Source organism: Solanum stenotomum, chromosome 5 (genome assembly GCF_019186545.1).
Source record: "Solanum stenotomum isolate F172 chromosome 5, ASM1918654v1, whole genome shotgun sequence".
NCBI classification, from domain to species: domain Eukaryota; kingdom Viridiplantae; phylum Streptophyta; class Magnoliopsida; order Solanales; family Solanaceae; genus Solanum; species Solanum stenotomum.
Window position 1 is genome coordinate 60341160 of NC_064286.1, and position 13726 is coordinate 60354885.

The 13726-nt window shown below is 35.7% G+C and overlaps 2 protein-coding genes across 2 annotated transcripts; both read left to right on the top strand.

Annotated features, from left to right (window-relative positions):
* The first annotated feature begins 408 nt into the window (after positions 1-408).
* LOC125866081 (putative late blight resistance protein homolog R1B-23) lies at positions 409-11162 on the top strand. The gene is made up of 3 exons (XM_049546373.1): positions 409-903; positions 8588-10780; positions 10948-11162. Exons 1-2 carry the CDS (start codon positions 466-468, stop codon positions 10769-10771), a joined length of 2622 nt encoding a protein of 873 aa, XP_049402330.1. The 5' UTR covers positions 409-465; the 3' UTR covers positions 10772-10780; positions 10948-11162.
* An 800-nt stretch (positions 11163-11962) lies between these two features.
* On the top strand, positions 11963-13248 carry LOC125864216 (disease resistance protein RPP13-like). The gene is made up of 2 exons (XM_049544130.1): positions 11963-11968; positions 12757-13248. Exons 1-2 carry the CDS (start codon positions 11963-11965, stop codon positions 13246-13248), a joined length of 498 nt encoding a protein of 165 aa, XP_049400087.1.
* The last annotated feature ends 478 nt before the right edge of the window (positions 13249-13726 follow it).

A 13726-nucleotide genomic window follows, 5' to 3' on the forward strand; every position in this document is an offset into this window, starting at 1 on the left:
TTTATTTTTTTTCCGAAAAATATATATTACCTTGTGAAATTTCTTAACCGGCCAAAATTTCTCAAGAAAACATAAAAATTTGCAGCGAGCCTTCAAATTAGCTGCCAAGCCAAAGCACCAGCAAACTTTGCAGGTGCTAATGGTTTAATATAACCATTTTTAAAAAAAAAAATCTGTATAAATATACGAATTTACGTCGGAATTAATGGATGCTCGATGTGGGTCCACCCCTGCCTATTTGCATTTAAAGTAAGAATACAGAACGAAGACTTAACTAAAAGCTCAGTCAACTTACATTTTAAAATAAGCACACAAAACAAAGACTTATAAAAATGATTTGGTCTACTTAAAATAACATTATTTTTATTTATATAATAGCTGTGGTGATGTGAAGATGTCATTACAAGCTAATAGTTGAAAAAAAAAAAATCTTGTTAGATTTGTAATAACAAATTGAAAGGAGATATGGCAGATACAGTTGTGAATTTTCTGGTTGAGAATTTGTTGCAGCTATTAACTGAAAATGTGAAGCTAATTGGAGATGCAAAGGGAGAATTGGAAAATCTACTCAAAATTGCTCAACGACTCAAAGCATTTTTAGATGATGCTGCAAAATACGGATACACGAATAGTGAACAGTGGAAAGTTTTGGTGATCGAAATACATAAAACTGTGCACAGAGCTGAAGATGCAATTGATAGATTTCTGGTTCAAGCAAAGCTGCATCAAGATAGAAGTACGATGGGAAAGATGCTCGATTTGCCACGTCATCTAGTTAAAGTTAGGAATCTTGCTGCTGAGATTAAAGGAATAATTGATCAAGTCAAAGAAATTCGTAGCATTAATCAAGGACTCCAGGCCACCCCTGTTATTGAGCACCATAAAAAAGAGGAAGTAACTCAGGTATAATTCAAACTTCTTGTTAACAACTAATGTGTGTCCTAAAGTCAAAATTTGATATTTGAATTATTTTTTTTTGGATGGGGTAAGGGGTAAGGGGTAAGGGGTGTGAAATTGGGATAACTCGATTCATGTGACACTTTTCTTTTTTCGTGAAATTTATATATTTGTAAACTACGTAAAAAGTATTATAAGTCACAATAATTGATAATTCAAAATGTTTAAAAGATTTATGAAAAACTTACGATTAAAGATAAACTTATTTGAATTTCGAAATTTGAAAAGTATCTGAACGTAATTGAAGACAACTAGATCACATGAACTCACAAGGAGCTATTCAGAAGAAAGAAAAAGAAAAAGAAGAAGAAGAGAGACTCTCATTGATTATTTTTCAAAGAACTGAGTATTACAATACAGAAGCTAGTATATATAGCTCATACTTTGAATGACTCAGTAACTGCCTTATAACTAACTACATGTGAGTTTGTTATAACAAACTTATTACAAAGACACTTCTACCCTTAACTGTCATTAACTACTTTTAACTAACTTCTTTAACTAGCTTGTCAATCAGGGAATATCTCATTACTCCCCTTCAAGCTAGGAGGGACAAAGATGTTCAACACTCCTAGCTTGGATAACAGATATTCATGTTGTAATCTGGATAGTCCTTTTGTCAACACATCTGCAGGTTGTTCTTGTGTGGGAATGTAGTCTACTTTGATCAAGCCTTGCTGTAGTCTTTCCCTTATAAAGTGACAGTCAATCTCTATATGTTTTGTCCTTTCATGGTACACTGGGTTTGCAGCGATTTGTATAGCAGCCTTGCTATCACTATAGACTTGCACTGGCAATTGAACTTCAACTCCCACTTCTTTGAGCATTCCAAGTAACCATACTAACTCTGAAACAGTAGAAGCCAGGCTCCTGTACTCAGCTTCAGCTGAACTTCTGGAGACTGTGTTCTGCTTCTTGGCTTTCCAAGACACCAAAGAACCACCTATCTTGACCATGTAACCTGTAACCGACCTTCTGGTAAGTGGACAAGAAGCCCAGTCTGCATCACAAAATGCAGTTACTGTTTCATTAGAAGAACTGGCTAATAACAGACCTTGTCCAGGCTCTTTTTTTAAGTATCTGACCACCCTTAATGCAGCTTCCATGTGTGATTTCTTAGGCTGCTGTAGAAACTGACTTAGTGTTTGAGTGCTAAAAGATATATCTGGTCTGGTCATGTTGAGATACAACAACTTTCCTATTAACTTCTGATATGTTGCCTGATCTATCAAAGGATCTTCAGAGACCTTTCTATCTTCTACTTGCTCATCATATTGCCTTGAAGTTAATTTGACATTGACATCCATAGGAGTTCCTGCAGGTTTGGTTGCTGACATACCAACTTCAGATATAAGTTCGAGGGCATATTTCCTTTGATTCATCAGTATACCTTTTGATGACCTAATGAACTCAATACCTAGAAAGTATTTTAGGTCACCTAAGTCCTTCATCTTGAAAGCCTTTTGTAGTGACTGTTTTGTTTCTTCTATTAACTGAAGACTGCTGCCAGTGATTAGCATATCATCCACATACACAAGTACAATACAAACTCCAGCTTCTGACTTTTGAATGAACAAAGAGTAATCATACTGACTTTGTTTAAACTTGAGACTAGTGAGAGCTTCAGTTAACTTATGATTCCATTGTCTTGGAGCTTGTTTAAGCCCATATAATGACTTTGTTAGTCTACAAACCTTCTCCCCTTGACTGACAAAGCCTGGAGGAAGGTGCATGTATATTTCATCTTCTAGATCACCCTGCAGAAAAGCATTGAACACATCCATCTGATGAATATGCCAATGCCTTGAGGCAGCAATAGACAATACAGACCTCACTGTGACCATCTTTACCACTGGTGAGAAAGTCTCTTTATAATCAATGCCCTCTTGTTGACTGTACCCCTTAGCAACTAGCCTTGCCTTTAACCTTTCTATTTCCCCTGTAGACTTGTATTTGACTTTGTAGATCCACCTACATCCTATAGGTTTCTTCCCAGGTGGCAAATCAGTGATCACCCAAGTCTTGTTGTTGTCCAGAGCCTGCACTTCTGCCTGCATGGCTTCTACCCATCTGTAATCCTTAACAGCCTCGGAGTAAGTTGCAGGTTCTTTAATTGGAGATGTAGCAGCAATATAGCATTGATATGAAGGGGTAAGGTGACTATAGCACATGTAGTTACTCATAGGATACTTCACTTTGGTAGATGTAATAAAGTCTTGCATCCACAGTGGTTGCAGTCTAGGCCTGGTAGACCTTCTATGGTCAGTTGGTGCAACATCTGCTTGAACAACAGCCTCTTGAATCTCTGGAATTGGTGTTGCATGAATGTTATCATCAGTTGGAAGTGCTCTAGCATCAGACTCCTCTGAGTAATCAGGTGACGCAACTGCCTGATCACTTATCTCCTCACAATGAATCTGTTCACTTCTATTACAAGTAGAGGACCCAGGAACTTGGATATTCAACTCCTGAACAAACACTTCTGAGCCCTGTAATACATCTGTAAACATGTGGTGTGCAGTAGGTTCCTTTGCTTGTGAGAAGGGAAACATATCTTCTCTGAAAAGGACATCCCTACTGACAAAAAATGTTTTAGTAGATAGATCAAATATGATATATCCTTTTTGAATTTCTGAGTATCCCATATGAACTGCTGATGTGGATCTTGGTAGCATCTTATCATGTTCTTTCAGATTCTTGGCAAAGCATAAACACCCAAGTGTTCTGAAATGAGACAGCATTGGCTTACTGCCATATAGTCTTTCATAAGGAGTCTGAAAGTTGATCACACTGCTAGGAAGTCTATTAATGATATAAGCGGCAGCTAGCACACAATGCCCCCAGTATTTCAAGGGAATTTGTGCCTGAAACCTTAGTGCTCTTGTGACTTCAAGCAAATGTCTGTGTTTCCGTTCAGCCACTCCATTTTGCTGAGGAGTATATGGACAAGACCTTTGATGAATAATACCCAACTCCTTAAACATGGTTTCACACACTGAGTTGACAAACTCAATTCCATTGTCAGTTCTTATCACCTTAACAGTCTTAGCAAATTGATTTGTAATATACTTCAGAAATACTTGCAATGAAACACATACATCATATTTATGTTTAAGTAGGAACAACCAAGTCATTCTTGAGAAGTCATTAACAATAGTCAGAAAGTATTTATTCCCATCAAAAGTAGTTGTATTATAAGGTCCCCAAATATCCATATGAATCAGATCAAAACAAGCTAAACTTTTGATACTACTTGAAGGAAAACATAGTCTAGTTTGCTTAGCATATGGACAAACTAGACACTTAGCTACTTTACACTGACTTTCTTTATTCATATCAAAGATCTTAGCTAACACTGCAGATGATACATGACCAAGTCTTTGATGCCACACCTCCATATCTGAGAAGACTTGTGTGACAGCCAATGCAGTAGTTGTTGCACCTGGGACATGAGTGTGTGTATACAAACCCCCTGATTTTTCACCAACTTCCTTCACCTTCCCACTGTAAAGCTCCTGGAAGACACAACAATTAGGGAAGAAGGTGACTGAACAACCTAGTTCCTTAGTCACTTTACTTACAGACATCAGATTGTGCTTAAATTTAGGCAAGTAGAAGACATTGGAAATAACACTGCTATCTGATAAAGCACAGGATCCCACATGAGTTACTTGAGTAGTGTCTCCATTAGGTAAGTATACATACTTAGGAACCTCTAGCTTTTTTACTGACCCTTTAATAAACATATCCAAGTCAGAGACCATGTGATTTGTAGCACCTGTATCTACAATCCATACTTTATTATTAGAAATAAAGAATGTTTTACCTGCAGTGTGAGCAACATGTGTAGCACTGCAGTCAGTAGTAGTAGGAGTTGTCTTTTGCTGATAGCCTTTAAGGATATGATCATACTGATCCTTTGTAAAGGTACACCCCTTAAGTAACTGTTTGACCTCTAATTCAGCTTGAGTCACTTGTCTAAAGTGTGTAGAACTTAAACTTTCAACCTCACTTTGATCAACCTGAGATGAATCTGACTTTCTTCCCCATCCTGGTACTTGAACATTGGTATTCAGACCATAAGAGAAATTAGCCTGATTAGAATTATGTGATCCAGATGAGGTGTACTCAGTAGCTCCTTGAACTTTCCTTTTGGACTTGAAATCAGGTGGATACCCTACTATTTTATAGCAGAATTCCTTGCTATGACCTTTGCACTTACAGAAGTCACAAATCAACAATGAGTTCCTCTTGAATCTCTGATTCACTCCTGAAGGACTACCTCCTAAAGAGCTACCTGTTTTAGAGTACATAGCTACAGAATCCATACTCACAGAATTCAACCCCATGCTACCAATGTGAGACACTACAGCCTTTTGACTCTCATCACCCACTATCATAGCATATGCATGATTGATAGTAGGCAATGGATCCATCATCAAAATCTGACCTCTAGCCTGATGATAGGTTTCATTGAGTCCCATCAAAAACTGGTACAGTTTTCCTCTATTCAGATGTACTACAAAACCCCTTGATTTTTCACAGTTACAACAAGGAGCAGGGACCAAAGCTTCAACCTCATCCCATAAGGATTTGAGATTTGTGTAATACATTGATACTGAATTGGTGCCTTGTTGAAGTGAGACAATTTCTTTGTGAAGACTGTAGGTTCTAGATCCATCTACCCTCTCAAACCTCTCCTTCAAATCACTCCAGACCTGAGCAGCAGTCGATGCAAAAGCTATTCCACTGAGGAGATTTTTGGACACTGAGTTCATTAACCATGATAACACTATGGCATTCACTCTCTCCCATTGTCCCCACAATTCCTCATTATATACCTCTTTACTACAGGATCCATTGACTAGCCCTATTTTGTTTCTCCCTAACAGAGCTAGGGTAATAGATCTACTCCATAGGGTATAGTTCTCAGCTCCAAGCAACTGAAACGAGATGATACTAATTCCACTGATATCAGTGGGATTAAGAAATAGAGGGTGATTGTAGTCAATACCTTGTCCAATTGATGAACTGGTCTGCAATGGAGAAGATACACCAGCATTTTGTCCATTGTTGAAGTTCTGAGACAAATCATCAGCTGCTCTGTCAGTCGGCATGATGAACAATCAACAATCAACAGAGTTGCAGAAAAAAAAAACTTTGTTGCGGAAGATAAACCCAGTTGAATATAAACTTCAGCTTCAATTGAGCCTAGATCTGCAAATCAACTGAAAACCAAATGAATCTATGAATCAGATTAACCAATTCTTTGATCCTCAAACGAAATCACCTATCACAGCAATCAGTGTGAAAAGGCTTTGATACCATGAACGTAATTGAAGACAACTAGATCACATGAACTCATCACATGAACTCACAAGGAGCTATTCAGAAGAAAGAAAAAGAAAAAGAAGAAGAAGAGAGACTCTCATTGATTATTTTTCAAAGAACTGAGTATTACAATACATAAGCTAGTATATATAGCTCATACTTTGAATGACTCAGTAACTGCCTTATAACTAACTACATGTGAGTTTGTTATAACAAACTTATTACAAAGACACTTCTACCCTTAACTGTCATTAACTACTTTTAACTAACTTCTTTAACTAGCTTGTCAATCAGGGAATATCTCATTAGTATCACATGGAACGGAGGGAGTAAGAATTTTTTTTTTAGGGGTCGTGGTGGGGAAGTTGGGCTAGACAGTGAGGTGGTGGTGGGGAAGTTGGGCTAGAAAGTGAGGTGGCATAAGAATAGTTTTTTAGTAACTTTAAGAAAATTGGGGGGGGGGGGGGGGGGGGGNGGTAGGGCGTAAGGTACGAAAACAAATTACTTTTAAAAAAAAGTTCATCTTCTCTTCAGTAGCATTTAATTATTTAAATGTTTTCTTTTATTATATATATATTTATGTGTATGTCATATCATTAGAAAATTTCATATATATATATGTGTGTGGGTGGATGCCATGTAATATGTGTTTTTAAATTACTTAATCAAGTAGAGATGTGTTTTAAGACGGTAATAATTGAGAGACTAAAGTAATAATTCACTCAAATTAGTAAGTGTTTTCAATAAAGGGATCACACATATCATTTTCATATACGGAAGAAAAAATATAACTTTAATTTTTTTTTTTTTAACTTTGTAAAAATTCATGTAGGGATATATATGATCTTTTTTCAAAAAATATTTTTTGACTTGGTTGATTATCATTATTTGAGTTTTTATTTTTATTTTCGTTTTTCTTTTATTTTTTAATGTAAAAATATAAGAAATAAGTGTGAATGAAAAAGGAGAAAAAGTAAGATTTTTCTAAAACTAATATTTTTATGGCTATATTAAAATTTAAAAATATTTTTTTGCTTTTATATTTTAATTTATTTTTTGTATTAGTAAAACAAAAGGGTATTTATAATAAATTTTATAAGAAAATTAGAAAAAATAAATTTGATCATTAAAATAATAAATTTAAATTATCCATTGAATCAAAGAAGTAAAACAAATACATGTGAAAAGGCTCAAAAATACTCCCACATGAATTATTTTTAAATATATATTTTTTTTTAAAAAGCAAAATAAACTTTTTTTGCTTCCTTTAGAGAAAAATGGTATATGTAAGCAATTTGTGTAATAGTAAGGATATATATGAGCTATGAGAAGTCTATCAAACCTTTTTTCTAATAATTAGGTTTGATATATAATATATAAATATGTCTTTTAACTTGGACTCAACTCATATTTTGTCATTCAATTTTGGTGTGCACAAATAGATACTTCAACTTGTATAAAATTGAACAAGTAGACACACGTGCCCTACATGACAAACTTGAACCTAAGACCTTTGATTAATAATGAAGAAGTATTTACCACTTGAGTTGCTCAAACTCTTCACTTTTGGTGCCACACCTGTGTCGACATGACATGGGTGTGGGTGTATATGTGGGATTTGTGTCCGATTTGGTCAACGAATTTTGGGTACTTTGGCCAAAATCGATAGGGAAAGTCTGGACAATTTTAATGATTCATAGAATCAATACAAAAGCTAAGGTGAAATTGAAGGAAATGGAATACCTTTTATATAGAAATTTCTATGTCACTCCTTTGCACAATAATTTTAAATTTTTTTGGCTTCTTCGATATCATTAAAATTTCTTATTTTTGTTTCCTTTTTTTCTTTCATTCTTTAGTGTAAAGATAAAAGAAATAAAAAGAAAGAACTATGAATGAAAAAGAGAAAAAACTTAAAAATAATTTATTTTTGGCTCTATTGTAATATAGATTTTGTATGAGTAATTTTTTTTTTTGGCATCTATAATAAAGTTTACAAGAAAATTGGTATAAATAAATAAATTTTACCATCAACATAATAAATTCAAATTAGTATTGAATCAAAAAAAAAAATGTGTGAGAATAATCAATTATACCACTACATGGATAATTTTTTTGATTCAAACTTAATTTTTCTCACTTTCGTTAGTGAAAAAGAGTATATGTGAGTCATTTGTGTAACAGTAGCGGTATATATGAGTCACTTTCAACTCTAATAAAATGTGACTTACTTTAGATGTATAACTTGTGAAGATCAGCCATTCTGTTTTCTGATGTGATTCATATACATGTTTAAAAGGGTCCTTCTTGGGAGAGTGATGCAGTGGTCGGGTTTGATAAAGAAGCTAATCAAGTGATCAAGCAACTTGTTGAAGGACCGATGGACAGTGTCGATATTATCCCAGTGCTGGGGATGCCTGGACTTGGAAAAACTACACTGGCAAGAAAAATCTGTAATGATTCTAAGCTTACCTATGAATTTCACAGCATTGTTTGGGTTTACGTCGGTCGGGAATACAAAGCAAAGGATATTTATCTTAGGATTCTTAAATTCTTCAAAAAAAACATAGAAGATCATCTCAATGATGATGTGGACACATTGGCTAAGGCAATAGGTGGTTATATCAAGCAACAAGGTAGATGTCTCATTGTTTTAGATGATGTGTGGGAAGACGAAGTCATTGATCACGTAAGGAAAGTTTTCGCAGAAAACAAAAAGGGTCATCGGATTATGATGACCACACGTGACTCACGTGTTGCTAAATTTGCCAATAAAGTACTTCATGTGCTGAAATTCTTGGAGAAAGAAGAAAGTTTTGAATTGTTGGTAATGAGAGTTTTTGGCAAGGGAAGTTGTCCAAAAGAATTAGTGGTAATTGGGAAAAAAATTGCAGAAAAATGTGGTGGAATACCATTTTTAGTAGTGGTAATTGCAGGAGCATTAAGAGGTTGTTCGGACAAAAGAGAATGGGAAAGATTTGACAAAAATGTGGTGCGACATTTTGGTGAGCATACCGAAGATAGCTTCCAGAAATTTGTGAAGATGAGTTATGATCATTTGCCCCAAGAAGTGCAGATGTGCTTCTTGTATTGTGGTGTCTTTCCTCGAGGCTTTGATATCCCTTGTTGGAAATTGATTCGTTTGTGGATAGCAGAGGGGTTGATAAAGCCGCAGCCTAAGTCCACTCTAGAGGAGAGAGCAGAGTTTTGTTTGACAGATCTTGTCAACAGAAATTTAGTAATAATAATGCAAAAGAGGTCTGATGGTCAAATAAAAACATGTCGCCTTCACGGCATGTTGTATCAGTTCTGCAAAAAGGAGGCTAGTAACAAATGGCTTTTTCAAGAACCTGATCAATCTACCCTGGACCCAGATACTTGCCGTCGATTGTGTATTCAACCATCTAATCTGTCTGACTTTCTCTCCACAGCACCTGTTGCAGAACATGTCAGATCTTTCTATTGTTTTTCCTCAAAACAAAAACCAATTGACTTGTCTCCTTATGAAGTCAAACTCATTCACAAAGCCTTTCCACTTATGAGAGTCTTGGATGTTGAATCTCTCAAGTTTATTTTCTCCAAAGACTTTAACCAATTATATCATTTGAGGTATATTGCTATCTCAGGTGACTTTAAGGCCCTTCATCCGCCCTTTGGTGATTTCTGGAATTTACAAACTCTAATACTTAATACAAGTACCTCAGAGCCCACTTTTGACGTAAAAGCAGACATATGGAACATGTTACAGTTGAGACATCTCCACACCAACATACCTGCAAAATTGCCATCCCCGACTACCACGACAGGTAAACCTTCTTGTCTACAGACTCTTTCTATGGTTGCGCCAGAAAGTTGTGAGAAAGATGTGCTAGCAAAGGCGTGTAATGTAAGAAAATTGAGCATTCGAGGGCAAATGGCAGCTTTTCTTGGTGCTTACAAGGGTGGTATCAACAATCTTGAAGAGCTACGGTGTCTGGAACATTTAAAATTGTTGAATGATGTTCTTTTCATAAATAAAACACTTCACCTTCCACCAGCATTCTCCAATCTGGTAAGTACGGTGAAGAAGTTAACTCTGACAAACACAAGGTTTGCTTGGAGTGAGGCGGATAAATTGGGGACGTTGGAATCTCTTGAGGTCCTAAAGTTTAAAGAAAATGCATTCACGGGTGATTTCTGGAAGCCAAAGAGTGGATTTAGCGCACTCCAAGTCTTGTGGATTAAAAGGTCAGAATTAGAATCTTGGGAGGCTTCGGATTATAACTTCCCCGTGCTTAGGCAACTTGTTCTTATCTCTTGTGATAAGCTAGATGCTGTGCCACTTGAGCTGGCTGATATACCTAGTCTTCAAGAGATGAGGCTGGATAACACAAGCAAAGCAGTAAAATCCGCAAAAAATGTTCGGGATAGCAAGACATCTAAAAGCATGAAACTCAAGCTAAGCATACTCCCTCCTGAAAATGAATCCAAGGTTGCACAGTGATATTGAAAGGTCAGTTGAATTCATTTATACTGAAACCATTAAATCCATAACTAACCAATTCTTTCCTTACATTATGAATTTGCGGTCTGCTCTAACGTGTTTATATGGCTCGACCATGATTTGGAATAGAAAATACCATTTGCTTATTTCTAACATAATTTTCCTCCTTTCTGCAGGAGAGAACTTGAACATTGAGCTTGCTGGAAGCCAGGGGTCATCAGGCAAATAGCTAACTGGAGTATTGTCATTTTGAAATAAGGCTAGGTCTGCTGCATTTCGAGTTCCCCTTTATGTGGATTGTTTTTTTTTTCTCGATTGTGAAACTGTTTGCATCTTTCCTATTCTGTTATGGTTGTATTTGCTTTGTTTCGTTCGTGTAAAAATCTTGTTTTAATCTATCATTGTTTTTGTTGAAAGACACGTTACTCCCAACAAAGGCGCTATTGCAGGTATCTTAGATTTTAGATGAATTCTAGTTAATCATTTTTGAATAGGAAGGTTTCAGACACTACTGCATCCTTTTGGAAGTTGGAAACAGCACAAGCATCTTCGCGTAAGCTTGAGTACTAGTGATCGGAAAACTAATAAGCTTTCTCCGGGAAAATTATCTTCCTTACATATGTAACTGAAACTTAGGGATGACAATGGGGTGGATTCTAATATTGGCCTGACATTCTGAAGTTAGTCTGGATCTTCTATAANGTTCTATATTAAATACTATTTATAAACGCATGATTAATAATAGGAAAATGCTCAACTATGTCATCGAACTTTGAGAAAATGTTCATTTATGTCATTTCCATTTGACAAAAGACCCATTCACACCATTACTTGTTAACTAAAAATAATTCGATGACATATTATTTGAGCATGATGTCAAAGCAAGATTCATCTCAATTATATTTTACAGATGATGGGTTATCTCTTTAATAACTGAGACCCAAATTGCCATGAAGCTACCTTATAAACGTGTCCACTTGCAAATATTTTTATAAACATACAACTAGCATTATATTAGATTTGTTAAATTATTAGGTTTAAGAAAGACTTGCTTAAATAATTAAGGTCAACTTAAGTTTTCATTTTACATTTCTTCATATATACTACAGCTAGTGAACCTCTCATTGCTAAAACTATCCTCCCCTGCTCTTGCATTTGTTAACCAATTTTGAAAGAACTCGATCGGAAGTAATGCAGGTATTTGTTTACATGTCTTTTAAATATTTTAAGTTGTTAGTCATGATCTATATCATAATACATGTATCCTACGTGTGTTATGTCACGTAGGGCACATGTGCTGCTTGTTCAATTTTATATAAATTTAAATGTCTATTTGTGTGCCTAAAGTTGATAGGTATAAATGTGACCTGAAGCCAAGTTAAATAGCGCATTTATGTATTATTCCTCTTTTTTTGCCTTGTATATTCATTTGACTTCAATTGCTAGATGTCGTTAACTGTTTGGTATCATTATAGAGATCTTAGATGTTCCTCGTATTTTATGGTCTTTTACTTGAGAAGAAGGATGCAACATATGCTATAGAAGGAGGTAGGTGTAACGTCATGCGTATGTTTCATGGTATCTTATTCTTCGCCATTCTATACTAGAAAATAATAGCCTCCGAATTTCATATCGCTTCTTCATCAAATTCAACATCACGACTAGCCATCACTTTGTTGTTGCTTAGGTTGTACAACTCGTAACCTTTTGAACTCGTGTCATAGTCAACAGACACATTCTTGACATTTCGATCGTCAAGTTTAGCACTCCCTTGTTGTGGCACATGAGTATATAGACTATGCTTCAAAAAATTTCACACATGCTTCATACTTGATTTTCTTAAAACACTACGTACACCGTACTTACTTAATGTAAACAACCTGATCTTATATCACTATAAAACCACTCATACACTCTATTTTTCTTTACAGAATATTATCCGCTCTGTTTTCTAATACATTCTGTTTGATTATTATGTTTAAAAGGGTCCTTCTTTGGAGAATGATGAAGTGGTCGGGTTTGATGAGGAAGCTAACGAAGTGATCAAGCGACTTGTTGAAGGACCACCGGAAAGTCTGGATATTATCCCAGCGGTGGGTATGCCCGGACTTGGAAAAACTACACTCGCAAGAAAAATCTACAATGATTCTACACTTTCATTTGAATTTTTCCGCATCCTTTGGGTTTATGTAGGTCAGGAATACAAAATAAAGGATATTTATCTTAGGATTCTCAAATCCTTCAAAAAAAGCATAGAAGATCATCTCAATGAGGATTTGAAAACATTAGCTAAGGTAATACGTGATTTTATGATTAAAGGAGGAAGATATCTCATTGTTTTAGATGATGTGTGGGATGCAGAAGTCATTGATTACGTAAAGAAAGTTTTCCCAGAAAACAAGAAGGGGCATCGAATCATGATGACCACGCGTGACGGATATCTAGCTGCTTATACCAATCCAGTACCTCATATCTGAAATTCTTGACTTCAGAAGAAAGTTTTGAATTGTTGGTAAATATGGTTTTTGGCAAGAGAAGTTGTCCTGATGAATTAGTAGAACTTGGAAAAAGTATCGCAGAAAGCTGTGGTGGAGCACCAGGTGCAGTATCGGTAATTGCAGGAGCATTAAGAGGTAGTTCGAGTAGAAATGATTGGATAAGAGTTCAGAAAAATGCGGCAGAACATCTTTTATAATAATAACCAAGAGAGTTGAAAGGTTAATCAAATTCATATGTGCGCTTGCACGGCTATACTCTTTTCCTCCATCTGCAGAAGGGAATCAGGACTTCGATCTGGGGTCATGTGTATGATGTCACGGCATTTCATGTTTTTTGTCATCCTGTCATCTGATAATGTTGTTCCAATAAAGAAAATCTGTTTATCTTTTGTGATTTGTAATAAGTTGCTGCTTGGAGTTGTTGTTTTCCGAGTTTCTGATCATGTGGAGTGTTTTC

Coding starts and splice junctions, on each gene's coding strand:
- LOC125866081 (XM_049546373.1), top strand. CDS start 466: ATGGCAGATACAGTTGTGAATTTTCTGGTTGAGAATTTGTTGCAGCTA. Junction 904..8,587: donor AAAAAGAGGAAGTAACTCAG/GTATAATTCAAA, acceptor CATGTTTAAAAG/GGTCCTTCTTGGGAGAGTGA.